Genomic DNA, 13,539 nt, shown 5'->3' with positions numbered 1-13,539 from the left:
TCTTATTTATAAGATAGAGAGAAGAAAAAAATTGGCCATATTTATAGAGCAGATGCTAATTCTCAATGCTTTTCTTTACATTTTTGCCCTTATTAAATATTTTAAATAAAAACATCAGTAATGATATTTAAGAACATTTAAAAGGGGTAAAGGTAAAAACCTGTCAAATTTTAAGATAAAATTAATGAGGTTTAAAGTTTTCCTTAATTTTAATAAAACATGCTAGAAGTTACTTAAAAATAAGACCAAAGGGAGTATATTGTTGTCTTGAACTATAAGAGGACAATTTGAAAAAAAAAAATATTTCCTCCATTTTAAATATATAAGACATTTTTAATCAAATCTCACCCCTCAATAAAGTACTCTCTCTGGTCCACATTATAAGACCATTTCTAGAAGATATATCTGGTCCCCATTATAAGTTACTGACAGCTGAAGACTTCCCATTTTAAAGTGAAATTTTGAAAATTCCCCTGGCTACTTTACTCATCTTCGTTCAGCTGACTGACAATTTCATTGGCATCCTCTCTCTCTCTCTCACTCTCTCACTCTGTCTTCATCTTTTTCTCTTACCATCTTCACTTGGTTTTCGTCGATCGCCTCTCTGCCACCGAGCTCATTGTTTCTCTACTATAATTCCTCTTCTGCTGTTATTCGCACAAGTATCGCCGATCATTTTGTGGTGTGCAATATCTCTGGATCTTGCCATTTAAGTCCGATGGAGGAGCGTTTTGAGGGTCTGTCGTGGGATCAACTAATGGCATGCGTAGTAGATGATTCTCTTACTGGAGAAGAAGATTCACAATTGCTGAAGTTCTCTGGAGAGGTAAACTCTCTAAATCGAAAGATTTTGAGGGCTCCTCGTCCGAATGGTTCTTCCTTTGTGTCTTCTAACTTCGCTGAGGTCGTGCGTGGGAAGAAAGCTCAGTCGTTTGATTTGAACGAAGAGGCAGTCGAGGATGGTGAAGAAGTGAGTGACAGCGATACAGTGCTGGAGTTCATGAAAGCAAGTGAAAAGAAGAAGATAGTCCACCCTTTCGACTTGAACAAGTTTCCATTCCCTAAGGAAGACTATGCACATCTGACTGAGGAAGAGAAGGACCGTAAGCGATTTGTGTATAACACTTTACATTATATGCTTTGATTTGTCTCAAATTTCTATACCTTTTTGTGTAATTTGGGTTAATCTAGAATTTAAGCTTATGCTGATTAAGGAGTAGGTTTAGGATGCTCATGGTCTGTTAGTCTAATGGATGATCATATTATATTGTGTTAATCCTATTGTGTTAATTATATTTTGAAGGATATCAAATGTGCATGCCGTTATAATCCTTCTTGTAGCAATATTCTGTTCGTAACCTGTTATAGTCTATAGTATGTTATCAGATCATGAGTTAGTATTTTAGCGATAAGGATTCATCACCAGGCTGTTCTTCTCTTTGCTTAACGTGCCAGATTGATTATTTTGCCTCCCTACTGATATTGAATACTAGTTTATTTTTTAAGGATATCAAATGTGCATGCCGTTATGATCCTGCTGATATTAAATATGAGATTTCTGTGAACCACCTAAGCTCCTAGCTACTGGCCTCTAAACTAAGTATGGTAGCTTTGTGTTAAATATAATTATAGATTTGTCACCAAAAAATATAATTGTGATTGTGTAAGAGCCTGTCCAAGTTATTTTTCAAAATCAAAATGGGAAGGGCCAAAAGGGGGAAAGGTGGAAATGTCTCCATTGTTTGATAACAAGTTTTGTTTTTTCCATAAGTTGCATCATTGTGAAATATGGTGAAACAGGGGTTGTTTTATTGATTGAGCAAGTAGTACCAGTGAATTAATTTCTCTTGCATCAATTGCTTCATATTTTCATCACTTTGATCAATTTCTTCCTTTATATTCTTTGTTTAACATCTATTAGAAAATAAATTGATTACAAAATATTATTCCTTTTATGATCAAGGGTTGTTTATTTGTTTATGATCAGGGGTTCTTTGTTTACAAAATGAATACTATTCCTTTACAAAATAAATTTATGATCAGGGGTTCTTTGTTTAATTTGATTAGTTTTATTTCTTTATAATTAGGGGCTGTTTAACATCATTTTTCATTGACAATAGCATCTATTACAAAATATTAACTGTTAATATTATGTGTTGCAATTTACATGACAAATTGTAACACAAAATATTAATCACCAAAATATAGAGGATTCATAGAAACATCTACCCTTTAATCTTAATCATCCATCCACTTGTGCTAAGTGCTCCAAAACTTCTTCAATTAGGTAGGGATCACACTTAAGTTGATTAAGCAAGTCACCTCTTCTTTCCATCACATCCTTCTTCAAATGACCTTGCTTATACTTGTTTGAACCTTTATCTTTCATAATGTCAATCATAGTAGCTTGTAGTGTTAGGAAGATCTTATTCAATTGCTTGGATGTGTAAACTTCAAATGACTTCTCCACAGCCTTGAGAAGGTCATCTATAGTTTTAGGTGCTTCTTGGTGTTGTAGTGCTTGAACTGCTCTAAAATAACCAAGATCCAAAATGTTCAAATCAGGGAATTTAGGGGTTGGGAAATCAAGCGAATATCAAACCTATCATCACTTGTTACCATACAAAAGTACACATCATTGTCATGAATGTGACAAGGAGTATTATCTTGTTGAACATAAATGGTTTCACTTGCATGGCTTGTTAGCCATTTGGCTTTGATTTCTGGTAACACCTTGGCAATTAAGAAAGATTTCATCACTTCTTTTGTAATTGAAGTGATTGATTTTGTTTCCATTATGCCTTTGCTCCTGTTTGCACTCCTCTTTGTTGCCTCTTTTGTAACAAATGGAAATAACCCAATCTTCTCAGAAAAAATTCCATTTCCTTGTACATCAAATCTAGGCCTAGCCACAACAACTAGGAACATAACCTTACTAACATAATTCTTGTTTTTGCATGTTCGATGTGGTGGCTCTTCCCCTATTGCCAAGTAGTAGGTCTAGGATTCTTTATCATGTAAAACCATTATTCATCAATATGGATTATTTTGTGTATTGATTGAAAAGTTAGATCATTTGGTACACTTTCTTGTTCTAGTATGGACAAACACCACCTCAATCTAGCAAGCATGTTTTGCTCCTTCAAATGTGGTTTGATTGCACTGTGTGGTGCCATAGAACTCCTTTTTTCTTTAGTATGATCAGTGATGTTTTGTTAACCCATAACACACTTGCAAGAGACCTATAAGTAGTTCTTTGTTGTACAGGAATTGCCTTGACTTGTTCCATGTTCACATTAGGTCCCTTTCTTCCACACCTATTTGTCTTTCTATGAGTTGTATCACCTGTTTTCTTAACTTGATTCCAAATGTGTTGAATCACTCTCATTGAAACTGAGTATGCTGAAGCTATTTCTCTTGCTGTAATGTTGCTTAATTTACCTCCACAACTTGAGTGTAACAAAATCTTACAAATGGCTACACGTTCTTCATTTGATAAGAACCTTCTTTTACATGGTGGTTGCCTTGATAATTCAATTGTATTGCCTCCCATATCTGTCTCTGTTTCAAGAGTGTATTGACACTAGATATTAAAAGTCTATACAAGTTTATGTGTACCCTACTTTCTATATAAAATATGAAATTCTGTGTACATGACTTAATATACAGCGAGTAAGTTAATCTTCTGGCTCTCACACTTGTTCAAGGAAAATAACCTTTATTTTCAAGGAACATGGTAAGAGAGTTTCATTCCATTATATGAGATTCGCATGTATTCAACTGATCAAACAATTTGTAATATTGTAGGTGATGAAGATGTTAAAGAAGAAAATCTAACTAGAGCTTGATGTTAAGAGTCTCAAAGAAGCGGCACAAGAAAATCAAGCCAACAACTCTGCTACTTTGCTGTTAGTTTAAGGTATAACAACTGCAACTTCTATTATCAAAAGTTGAAGCCTAGATATTTCTCTTTGTTATGAAAAAAGGTTTTCTGTTCTGAATTACTTATAACCTGGGATTTAATGGAAGTACTTTCATATTCTTGTAAACTTTTTGGTTTTTTATTTATGTCCTTCTATTCAAATTATATGCTAACTAGCAAGAGAGTATTATTACTATACCTAACAAGACACTACTCTTAGAACCACATACAAAAGCTTTTCAATTTCCATCAAGCTTAGCTTAGCTTGGCATGTTTCTACCTACTATTCTTGTATATATGCATGCACCTCCCAAGCTAGATTTAGGACCGAAAAGCCTCTTTTCCAAGTGTCAATTTTCATGGTGATAGCTTGATTATTATCATTTCTAATCCATAGGACCCTCCTACAAAATAATCATGAAAAGTCTAACCAATAAGGTTGAAATTATCATTTTTGATTTGTCATGTCACCATTTTACTTGAGAGATTCTATCTATGCATGTGAAAAGCTATTAATAAGCATGTTAGCTGAGGTATTAAGGGGCCTTGGAATGTTTAAAAAGCTTTTAATATTTTTGATGTAGACATCTATGATAGGCTGGTTGAGGTATTAAAGGGCCTTAAAATGTTTAAAATGTATGAAAGGTGATTATTACTCTAATAGATTATATTTGGATAGCTTTAATCTTCTCAGCAACTGAATATAGATACTAGAAAGTTAAATTTTACATAGGGATACTCTAAATTTTATAAACATAGATATTCTTACCATTTCTTTCTTCATTGATTGCATATTGATTTTCACTTTGATTGTTGTATAAGTAGACATTCTCACACATGGGAGGAGCATTTAAGTCCAAGAAACTATTGCTACTATCCCCACCATCTTCCTCAGCTGGAGCATTTAAATTAAAAGGCGTGCATTAATTTTTCATGGTGGAAGGCAGTGGTGGAAAGCTGAAAAATATTGTGGTCCCGTGCGTTTTTGTTCTCTTGCTCAATCTGCTTTTTCTATCATTTTTAGAAGAATGTAACTGGCCAAATATTTCCCCCCATTTCATTTGGGCCTTCCCGCCAAGTAAAGCTGACAGCCTTTATTTTACTGATAGACTTTTTTGTAAAGTACTATCAGAGAGAGTTATTTAGAAAATAATATTATATAGTTTGGATTATTTTTTAATTTTTTATTTGAAGGGTAGTTTTAGAATTTTATTTATAATTATTCTTTATACTGTTGTTGCATTAGTATTGGTGAGGTTGGTAAATATGACTTATAAATAGGATCGGAGGGAGTAGTTATTTACTTTCAAACTAACTCTATTTTTTCATACTTATCCTTATTAAAGACCCCACAATAAATATAAAGTCATTCATTAATAGAGATATTTTTTAAAATAAAAATAATAAGTACATCTCAAAAGACTAAAAATACCTTATATTTTTTATCATCCAACTCCTCAAAAAATGCCTTATATTTTTTAACGGAGGGAGTAACATTTAGTTAATTATACCTTTTCAATATTACCTTAAAGATAATTGAAATGATATTGTAGTGTAACCAAGTGTGTAGGTATATTTTTGAAAGTTTAAAATTTTGTTTTGAAAAAATAATGTTAGAAAATGTCATTATTATTTTTTATTAGTATGTGCAATCATTTTCTACTTTGTTTTATAATTTGGTACACAAGGAGTATCATGCAATGGGATAATTAGTATGGAGTTTCTAAAGATTTACACTAACTTGAATTTTGTTTGAAATTTCATTTCTAACCCTCAATAAAATGATAGAAAGCATAGTTATTAAAAGTTAAACTAAAGTTGTTAATAACAAAAATAACGTTGTTAATACAAAAAATGTAATCTAGTTATGCAATATCAACTAATCCTTTTGCAATGATGTATTTATTTTCTCTCTTTCCTTTAATTTTGCTTAATCTCACTTGAGCCTAGAATCATCAATATTCCTTGGTCTTTGATCCTTATATATTTTCATTGTAGTCCTTAAATTTTTTAAAGATCCAAAATAACATAAGCTCCTATGGTTTGCCTTTGGTTTTAAGCTATATTCTAAATAATTTCATGCGCAAATTTATTGGTGCAAAATATTTCAATGGCTTATTTTTTGTTCTATACCATGTTCAACCAATATTCATCACAATTTGATGATAATTCATGCTATTTTTATTAAAAAATATAAGATATTTTTTGAGAAGTTAGATGTTAAAAAACGTAAGATATTTTTAATCTTTTAAGATATAATCATTATTAAAAAGTGTCCCTATTGATGAATGAGTTTATATTTATTGTAAGATATTTAATAAGAGTAAATATGCAAATATAAGATTAGTTTAAAAGTAGGTAACTACTTTATTGATAGTGAAATTAGGTTAAAAATATTTTATATTTTTTAACGAAGGGAGTATATTTTACACACTTTTGCCTCTCTTACCTTGGCTTTTTAGCACTTGTTTAATATAATTTATAATAAATGGGTAATATTTCTAATTAAAAGGCAAAATAAATATTTTTAGGAAATTTTTGGGATTTATTGCATATTTTTTCAGATTTTATTGAATATTATTTTTAATTCTCTAAAATTTATTTTTTATTGATTTTATTATTATATGTGTAGGTGGATACATCACAAAGAGAAGAAGCAAGAGGATAAAATGAAAAAAATCTTTTCTTATTTTTTCTTTCTTTTTATTTTATTTCCTTCTCCATTTTTTTTTAATATTTTTCCTAAACCTTTCTTGATTCCATTGAACTCTCACTTTTTTATCCTCTAAAAATTATTAGTCAATTTCCTACCCAATTCTCATTCTTACACTTTCCACTCCCTTGCCTTTTCACTTGACATTATTTTTTTTTCATTTTATTGGTTTTAGAATTATCACCATTTGTTTAACATTTCAAATCTGAAAAAAAAAAAAATAAAATTTCACTCCAAAAATATTAAACACACGTGCACCAATTGGCCATTTGATTTGCACCCTTTATTCATTTCTTCTTCCACTGGATGGTTCAATGGACATCACGTGCTCACCACTGGGGGAAGACATTCACATTCATTTTATTTTCATTTTGCTGGACACATATCTCGGCTATTCATCCACGATCGCTCTCTGGTCTTTTCTTCATTCAGTGTCTCTGCTTCGTTTCTCTTTCGTCTGTCATCATCTCTGTCACTCTCTGTCGCGCGCATCATTCCTCTCTCCAATCCAGGTTCTGAAGTCTAAACCATTCGAAATCTTCCTCCAACAGTCCGCACAAGAACCTTCCTCTAGGTTCAGCCATTCTCCTCCATTCTCTTCAACCGAGTTTCTCGTCTTCTTCCGCCAATGGCTTACATTTTCTGCATATTTGGAGCTGGATTTGAGGCTGTGATAAGGCGTGGCTAGAGGTTCGTGATTTGATTGATGGATTGAAGATTAAATTGATGGACTTCAATAGTTAAGGATTTTTAAACTTTAGTTTCTCTAAATTTTTCTACTTGCAACTTCCCTTTTCATAATTGAATTAACGAAGTTGTAATGTTACACTTAAAATATTTAATTAAATGCCTTTGCATTTTAATTGAGGATATTTGTTGTTGAGTTAATTGATTGCTAAAATTGTTACTTAATTTTTGAATTTAATAGTTTAATACATAGTTGTGATGAATTGTCAAATGTTCTTGACATTAGCAATTGTATAATTACATTGTGAGGCCTTGACAAGTTCTAATTGAGATTGATTTAAAATTAATTCTTAGTTAGGCATTGTTTTAGATGCTATTATAAGTTAATTAATCAACCAATAACACATTGATAGCTTAATGATGTTAATTTAGTTCAATACACGAGTGTTGATAGTTAGCTTTGTGTGTATGGCTTTATTAGCTATGTTTGGAATAGTGTTGAGCTTCATTTGGTCAATGAAAACATTTCCTTAGGAATTTAATTGTTGAATGAGAATTTTTTCACCATCATACTTTTAAGAATCGCTTTCATTTTCTTTTAAAACTAAAAATTGTATAAACATTAAGTAGAGTTTTAATTGCATTTTTAGACAATTAATCAAACCAATTTCTCTTGTTGTTTATAACACATTTGATAATCATTCTTTGTCAATTTTAAATTCAACTCGCTAGGGGATTCATCCTAAGTTGCTTCTTATACGCATTAGGATGTTTATTTAATTTAATTTGGTACATACACGACTAGTGCATTTCACTTGATATGTCTACAACTTTAAATAGTATTATATATAGATATTTAATAAATATGAAACCAAACAAATGCAATGTATTATCTCCAATAGGACACAAATAAAAGCCAAAAACAGTCAGAAAATTATTCTAAAACTACTATATAAAAGAATAAACTCAATACAAAACGAAAGAAAAGCTCATGTAAAAGTCAATGTACAAAATGATCCCAACAAAAGGGAGGGGGGCGGGAACAGCCACAATGCAAAATAACCAAAATTCGAAAAACCCATATATTTCTATAATCCTTCTAATAATGATACAATCAATATAATTAGAAAGCGATAACCATAATAGTAGATGTCACATGTGGAATGAAACCTACCACTGTGTATCGGAGACGATCCAGATAACTTGCCCTACTAAACCTGTGGCTTAGATTCATACCCATCACTAACGCCATCGTTATTAGCTCCATGACGATGATTATGATGATTAACCCCATTATTTGGAATGGCCTCTGGTAAATTTTTCCTCTTCAACACAATGATCCAAGTGTAGACCTCCAAGAACAGAGCAATGCCACCAAGAGCAGCTATAACCCCAATGTAAGCATTTTTCCAGTTTTGGTAACGATCTCCAGCAGAGTCCTCAAGAGCGTCGAAGCCTTGGAATATGTTGACCACGCTGATGATTATTGTGGCGTATCCTACCAAGTAGTGGTACATGTTCCAGTACATTCTGTACTTGTGATCCTTGTTTGGCCTCAAAAATAGAGCAAATACCTGTTTTTTTTTTCCAAAGTATCATGTTAAAAAATATAAATTATTTTGAGTTTTTTAAAGTTACCCTTAATTAAGAGTGTAAGTAATAAGGTTTTTTTGATTGTAACAACATATTAAATAAGAAAGATAATTAATCACTCCCTCTAATCCTATTTATAATACATTTTTAACATTTTCATCAAAAAAAAAATTAAACCCAATTAACTCTGTCTAAAAATTCAATAGATTTTTAATTTTATTCTTATTAAATGTGCATACTTTAAAAATAAAAAGAAAATATTATATACTTAAAATGCTTATTGTCAATTAAATTAAGATATATACATCTTCTAGAGATTATTTATTTCACAACAAATTCTTGTTATCAATATCATTAACACATTATAATTCATTTGACTTAATTTGATTAGATAAAAATATATTAAATACATAAAATTAAGTACATAAATCTTGGCTAAAAATAAAATACTCTCACATTTAATAACATTTTCAACATTTAATAGGGATAAAAGATTAAAGACGAGTACAACAATGATCAAGGTGACCGATAAATCTATATAACTTAGCTCCAATGGTTTTAATAATTTAAAATGTTAGTCATATATTTCATAACATAAAATTATAAGGACTAAAGTTACTTTTTGAATATTAGTAACTGATATTTGAAATAGTTAAAATTATAAAAATTGAGTTGTATTAAGTGAAAATTGATGGATGGAGTTTAAACTTTTTAATCGAACCAAAACAAGGGACTAGGTTGCTCTAAGTTAAAATTCTAAAGCTAAATTTTAACTAAGTCAAAATGAAATTAAATGATTAAGGGTTCTGTTTGATTGTTTTACTATTTTTTATTTTTATATGTTATTTTGTAATACGGTTTTCATCATAGTTTTCAAAATAAAATAAGAGGAAAATATATTTGATTATATTAATTTGAAAAAAAAAATTATAGTAAAAAAATCAATTAATAATGATGGTCACCAATGATTAATAGTGTAATGGCTTAACAAAGTAATTAACCATAATTGACTATTTGAAAAAATGAGAAAATTTTGAAAATATTTAAATTGAAAACATTTACTTAAACAGGTTTTTTATTTTTATTTTTTGAAATTATGCTAAATATACCTGAAGAGTTCCTAGGATAAAGATAGTGAATCCAAGAGCTCTGTGAGTGTCATACTCAACAGCTTCAGAGTCATTGCCGAGCTTAAGGCCATAAGCCCAGCCACCAACACCAACAATATAGGCTGAGGTCTGGCAAATGACGTGAAGGTAGAACCAAGCAGGGCCTGCTGATTTGAACACTTTCAAGTATCTTGCTATTATGGCCCCTATTGGTAACATTGTCCCCCAGCTTACTGCATTCAGCACTCCATGTACCTGATCATTTCACCGCACCCAAAAAAAAAAAGAAGAAGAAGTACCTGATCATTTCACCATAAAAAAATATATACATTTAAGGTATTTGTTTTTAATTAAATCAAGATATTTAAATTAATTATAGATTATTTATTTTAGTGTTAAAGGACAATTTCAACCTAAATTGTAGATACAGAAGCAACTAAAATCTTAAATTTATTTTTGGAATTAAATTCAAGAATATTTAAAATCCTAAACTCATTTTTAATGTTACATTCCCTTTTAACTTTTGTAAACAGTGCAATGTTACTTTTATTGTTAATAAAAATTAACTTTTATTATTAATTAATTAAAAAATTACATAAAGAAGCTCAAAATAACATAAAAAGATAAAAAAATCACATGCAATGACAAACAATTACAAAAAATAATCAAGAAAATTTTCTTGATTTTTTTGTAATTTTTAAAATCCTTTTCTATTTTCTCTGTAATTTTTTTAATCAATTAATAATTAAAATTAATATTTATTAATAATAAGTAGTATTGCAACTTTTTTTAAAAGTTAAAAAGAAACATTGCACTAAAAATAAATTTAAAATTCTAAATACTATTAGATATATAGTTTAGAGATAAATTTTTTATTTAATCCTTTATTTTATAATAAATTTTTGTTATTAATATTATTAATATATTAAAATTTACTTATTTTAAATTAATTGAATAAAAATACATTAAATATAAAAAGTCAAGTATTCTTTTCTAACTTGGATATATAACGTACAAGAAGTTACAGAGTTCATAAATCATGTACAATATGACATCCTTAGGAAGACATTTAGCCACAAATTCGGCTAGGCAAAAAATTGTGGCCAAGCAAAAAATTAACATGGTGTCGTATTAAAAAATAATAATGATAACAACATAGAGTAAATATAATACGATAGTTTTCGTAAAATAACTCCACCTAATCTGGCATACTCAAATTAAGTAACGAGAGCTTAATTAATGAGAGCTCACTCAAATTATTAAAGTAAATACAGTGTTTAGTATGTGAATTTTTTTTTTAAATGAGATTATTTATATCAGGTAAAATATTTTTAATAAATATGTCAAATTAGTTTCCTAAAACTTCGATGACATTTATTTGCCATTTTTAAAATAAGAAAAATTATAGTCTCGTAATTTAAATTAAATTCAAACAATTAAACCAGCCTCTCCAACCAATTCTTGAAAGTTGAAACAAATACCAAATTGACAAATTCAAATCAAATTTGAAACTCAGGAGATAAGATAAGCCACTCACGTTTCTTTTTCTTCTAAGTGAATCACCACTCGGAGCAGCCTGAGTCACACCAGAAACAAGATCCAGCGTCTCCTTCGAGTCGGTATGATCGGAGGAGCTGGTATCATGTCGTTGAGGCGTCGAACCAGAGAGAGGACCTTCCTGCCACACGTGGACCAGCGACGCCGTTCCCGCCGGAAGCATCACTGTAGCGAAGATGATGACGACGTCGTTCTCGCGCGCCGCACTCAGGCCCGTCACGTTGTAGGTTAGGTCTCCCTGGATCAGCTGAGTATCTGTTACATCGCCTGAGGAACTTATCGGCGATGTATACACCGTCGGGGTGCTGCCAGATTCTGAGATTGCTACCAGAGCTTGAGTTCCGGGCATGGCCGTTACGGCGTTGTTTCTTGGGTTGATTCCCCATGCCACCCACCGGTTTGCTAATGAACTGACTCCGCCATGCCTAAATCCAATCTCCAACTTGCCTGTAAGGTAAGAACTCAGAATTTGAATTTCTCAATTCCATCTGAAAGTCAGTTTACTTCAATCTTGAATGGAGGAACTCTGGTCAAAAAACATCTTGAATGAACCCGGTTTGGACCAATTCATTTGACCCGGACTGGTTGGGCCGGCCCAAGGGTGAAAAACAGTGTACTATAGCTTTGAGGCTAGCGTGTGTTTGGTTCGCCGGAGAATTGAATTTTTAATTACTAATATAATGATACAATTATAAAGGAGAAAGGCTGTTCAAGAGCCTGCCAGATAATAAATGTAAAGACTGAGACACTTTTAACTTTTCCTACCTGTTTACTACTTTTCATAACAGGAAAATTCATATTTGACATTAATTTTTCAATCAAGTCCTAAACTGTAATTTTATCATAACATAAAAAAATTAATGTTTATATCCTTGTAAATGTAATCCTTCTCTGTACTTGTAAGCTATCAAAACACGAAATTACAAAATCTTACTTGATTAGAGACTAAAATATAAATCCAATTTTTTTTTTAAAAAAGTGAATAAATGGAGGGAGAGTGATTTCTTGGAGTCAAAAGCCAAAACTAATGCCGGAGAAGTTATTTAGCAAAAGAAATGAATTAACCTTGAATCCTTTATTAATATATGTATAATGAATTAAAAGAGTAAAATTACAATATATTGAACCAAAATTAAATTAAAAAAACATTAAAAAAAAATCACCTGAGGCCTGATCATAGGTCCAGTGAAGGAAAGAGTTCTGGTGAGGAAGGTCACGGCAAGTGCTGAAGTTTTTGTTGGAAGAGAAAGAATAAGAAGTGCAAGTTTGAGCAGAAGACGAGAAGGCTAGAGAGCTCACAACCGAGAAGACCAACACAAGTCTCATCAGCAGCTTTATGAAAGCCATATTTAATTTCTGGAATTGATTCTTCTTCTACTTCTTCTTCCTTAACCACCACGAGACGAACTGAGTTTCAGGTTTGGTGAAATATATATATGCCAATCAAAGAAAGAGAACAAAGACCAGGTCAACTTTGGAGAGTTATGACCAAATTCCAGAAAAGCTTTATACGTATCTCTCTCTCTCTCTCTCTCTCTCTCTCTCTCTCTCTCTCCCTCCCTCCCTCCCTCCCTCCCCGAAAGGTTGAATGGGAAGGAGCAGAGCAGGTATGTATGGCAAGATATATACAGAGGAATTATATTTATTTTTAAGGTTGGTGGGTTAGGTGTAGCTTTTAGCCATCACTTACTTTGTTTGATTCCCAAGCATAATCATAATAACAACTACATATTGACGTGATTTTTTTCCCCTCTTTAATTTTATTTAAAAAACTACGTAGAATATTAATCCTTTTATTTTCAAATTTAAAACAATATTTTTAGGGAAAAACATGATAGTTGTATAAACTTTATTTCTATATTTAAAATTACGCCTAGCCTTTATGTATTGTACATAATTTAAAAATGCAACTTAATTTTTATGGCTTCCAAGCAATGTTTTAAGATATAAAAGTGATT

The 13,539-nt window shown here is 31.1% G+C and overlaps 1 protein-coding gene across 1 annotated transcript; it reads right to left on the bottom strand.

Moving 5' to 3' along the window:
* Positions 1 to 8,188: 8,188 nt before the first annotated feature.
* Positions 8,189 to 13,126, bottom strand: LOC129295226 (cytochrome b561 and DOMON domain-containing protein At4g17280-like). The gene is made up of 4 exons (XM_054933716.1): positions 12,745 to 13,126; positions 11,562 to 12,028; positions 10,025 to 10,279; positions 8,189 to 8,896 (listed from the first exon to the last, which is right to left on the bottom strand). The coding sequence occupies exons 1-4, from the start codon at positions 12,926 to 12,928 to the stop codon at positions 8,534 to 8,536; spliced, it is 1,269 nt and encodes a 422-aa protein (XP_054789691.1). The 5' UTR covers positions 12,929 to 13,126; the 3' UTR covers positions 8,189 to 8,533.
* Between the last annotated feature and the right edge of the window lie 413 nt (positions 13,127 to 13,539).

The sequence above is a fragment of the Prosopis cineraria genome, unplaced genomic scaffold (genome assembly GCF_029017545.1).
Source record: "Prosopis cineraria cultivar Desert tree isolate PC_DT_omini unplaced genomic scaffold, ASM2901754v1 PC71, whole genome shotgun sequence".
Taxonomy (NCBI): domain Eukaryota; kingdom Viridiplantae; phylum Streptophyta; class Magnoliopsida; order Fabales; family Fabaceae; genus Prosopis; species Prosopis cineraria.
Note: the sequence above shows the minus strand (reverse complement) of the source record. Positions and strands in the feature narration are given on the sequence as shown.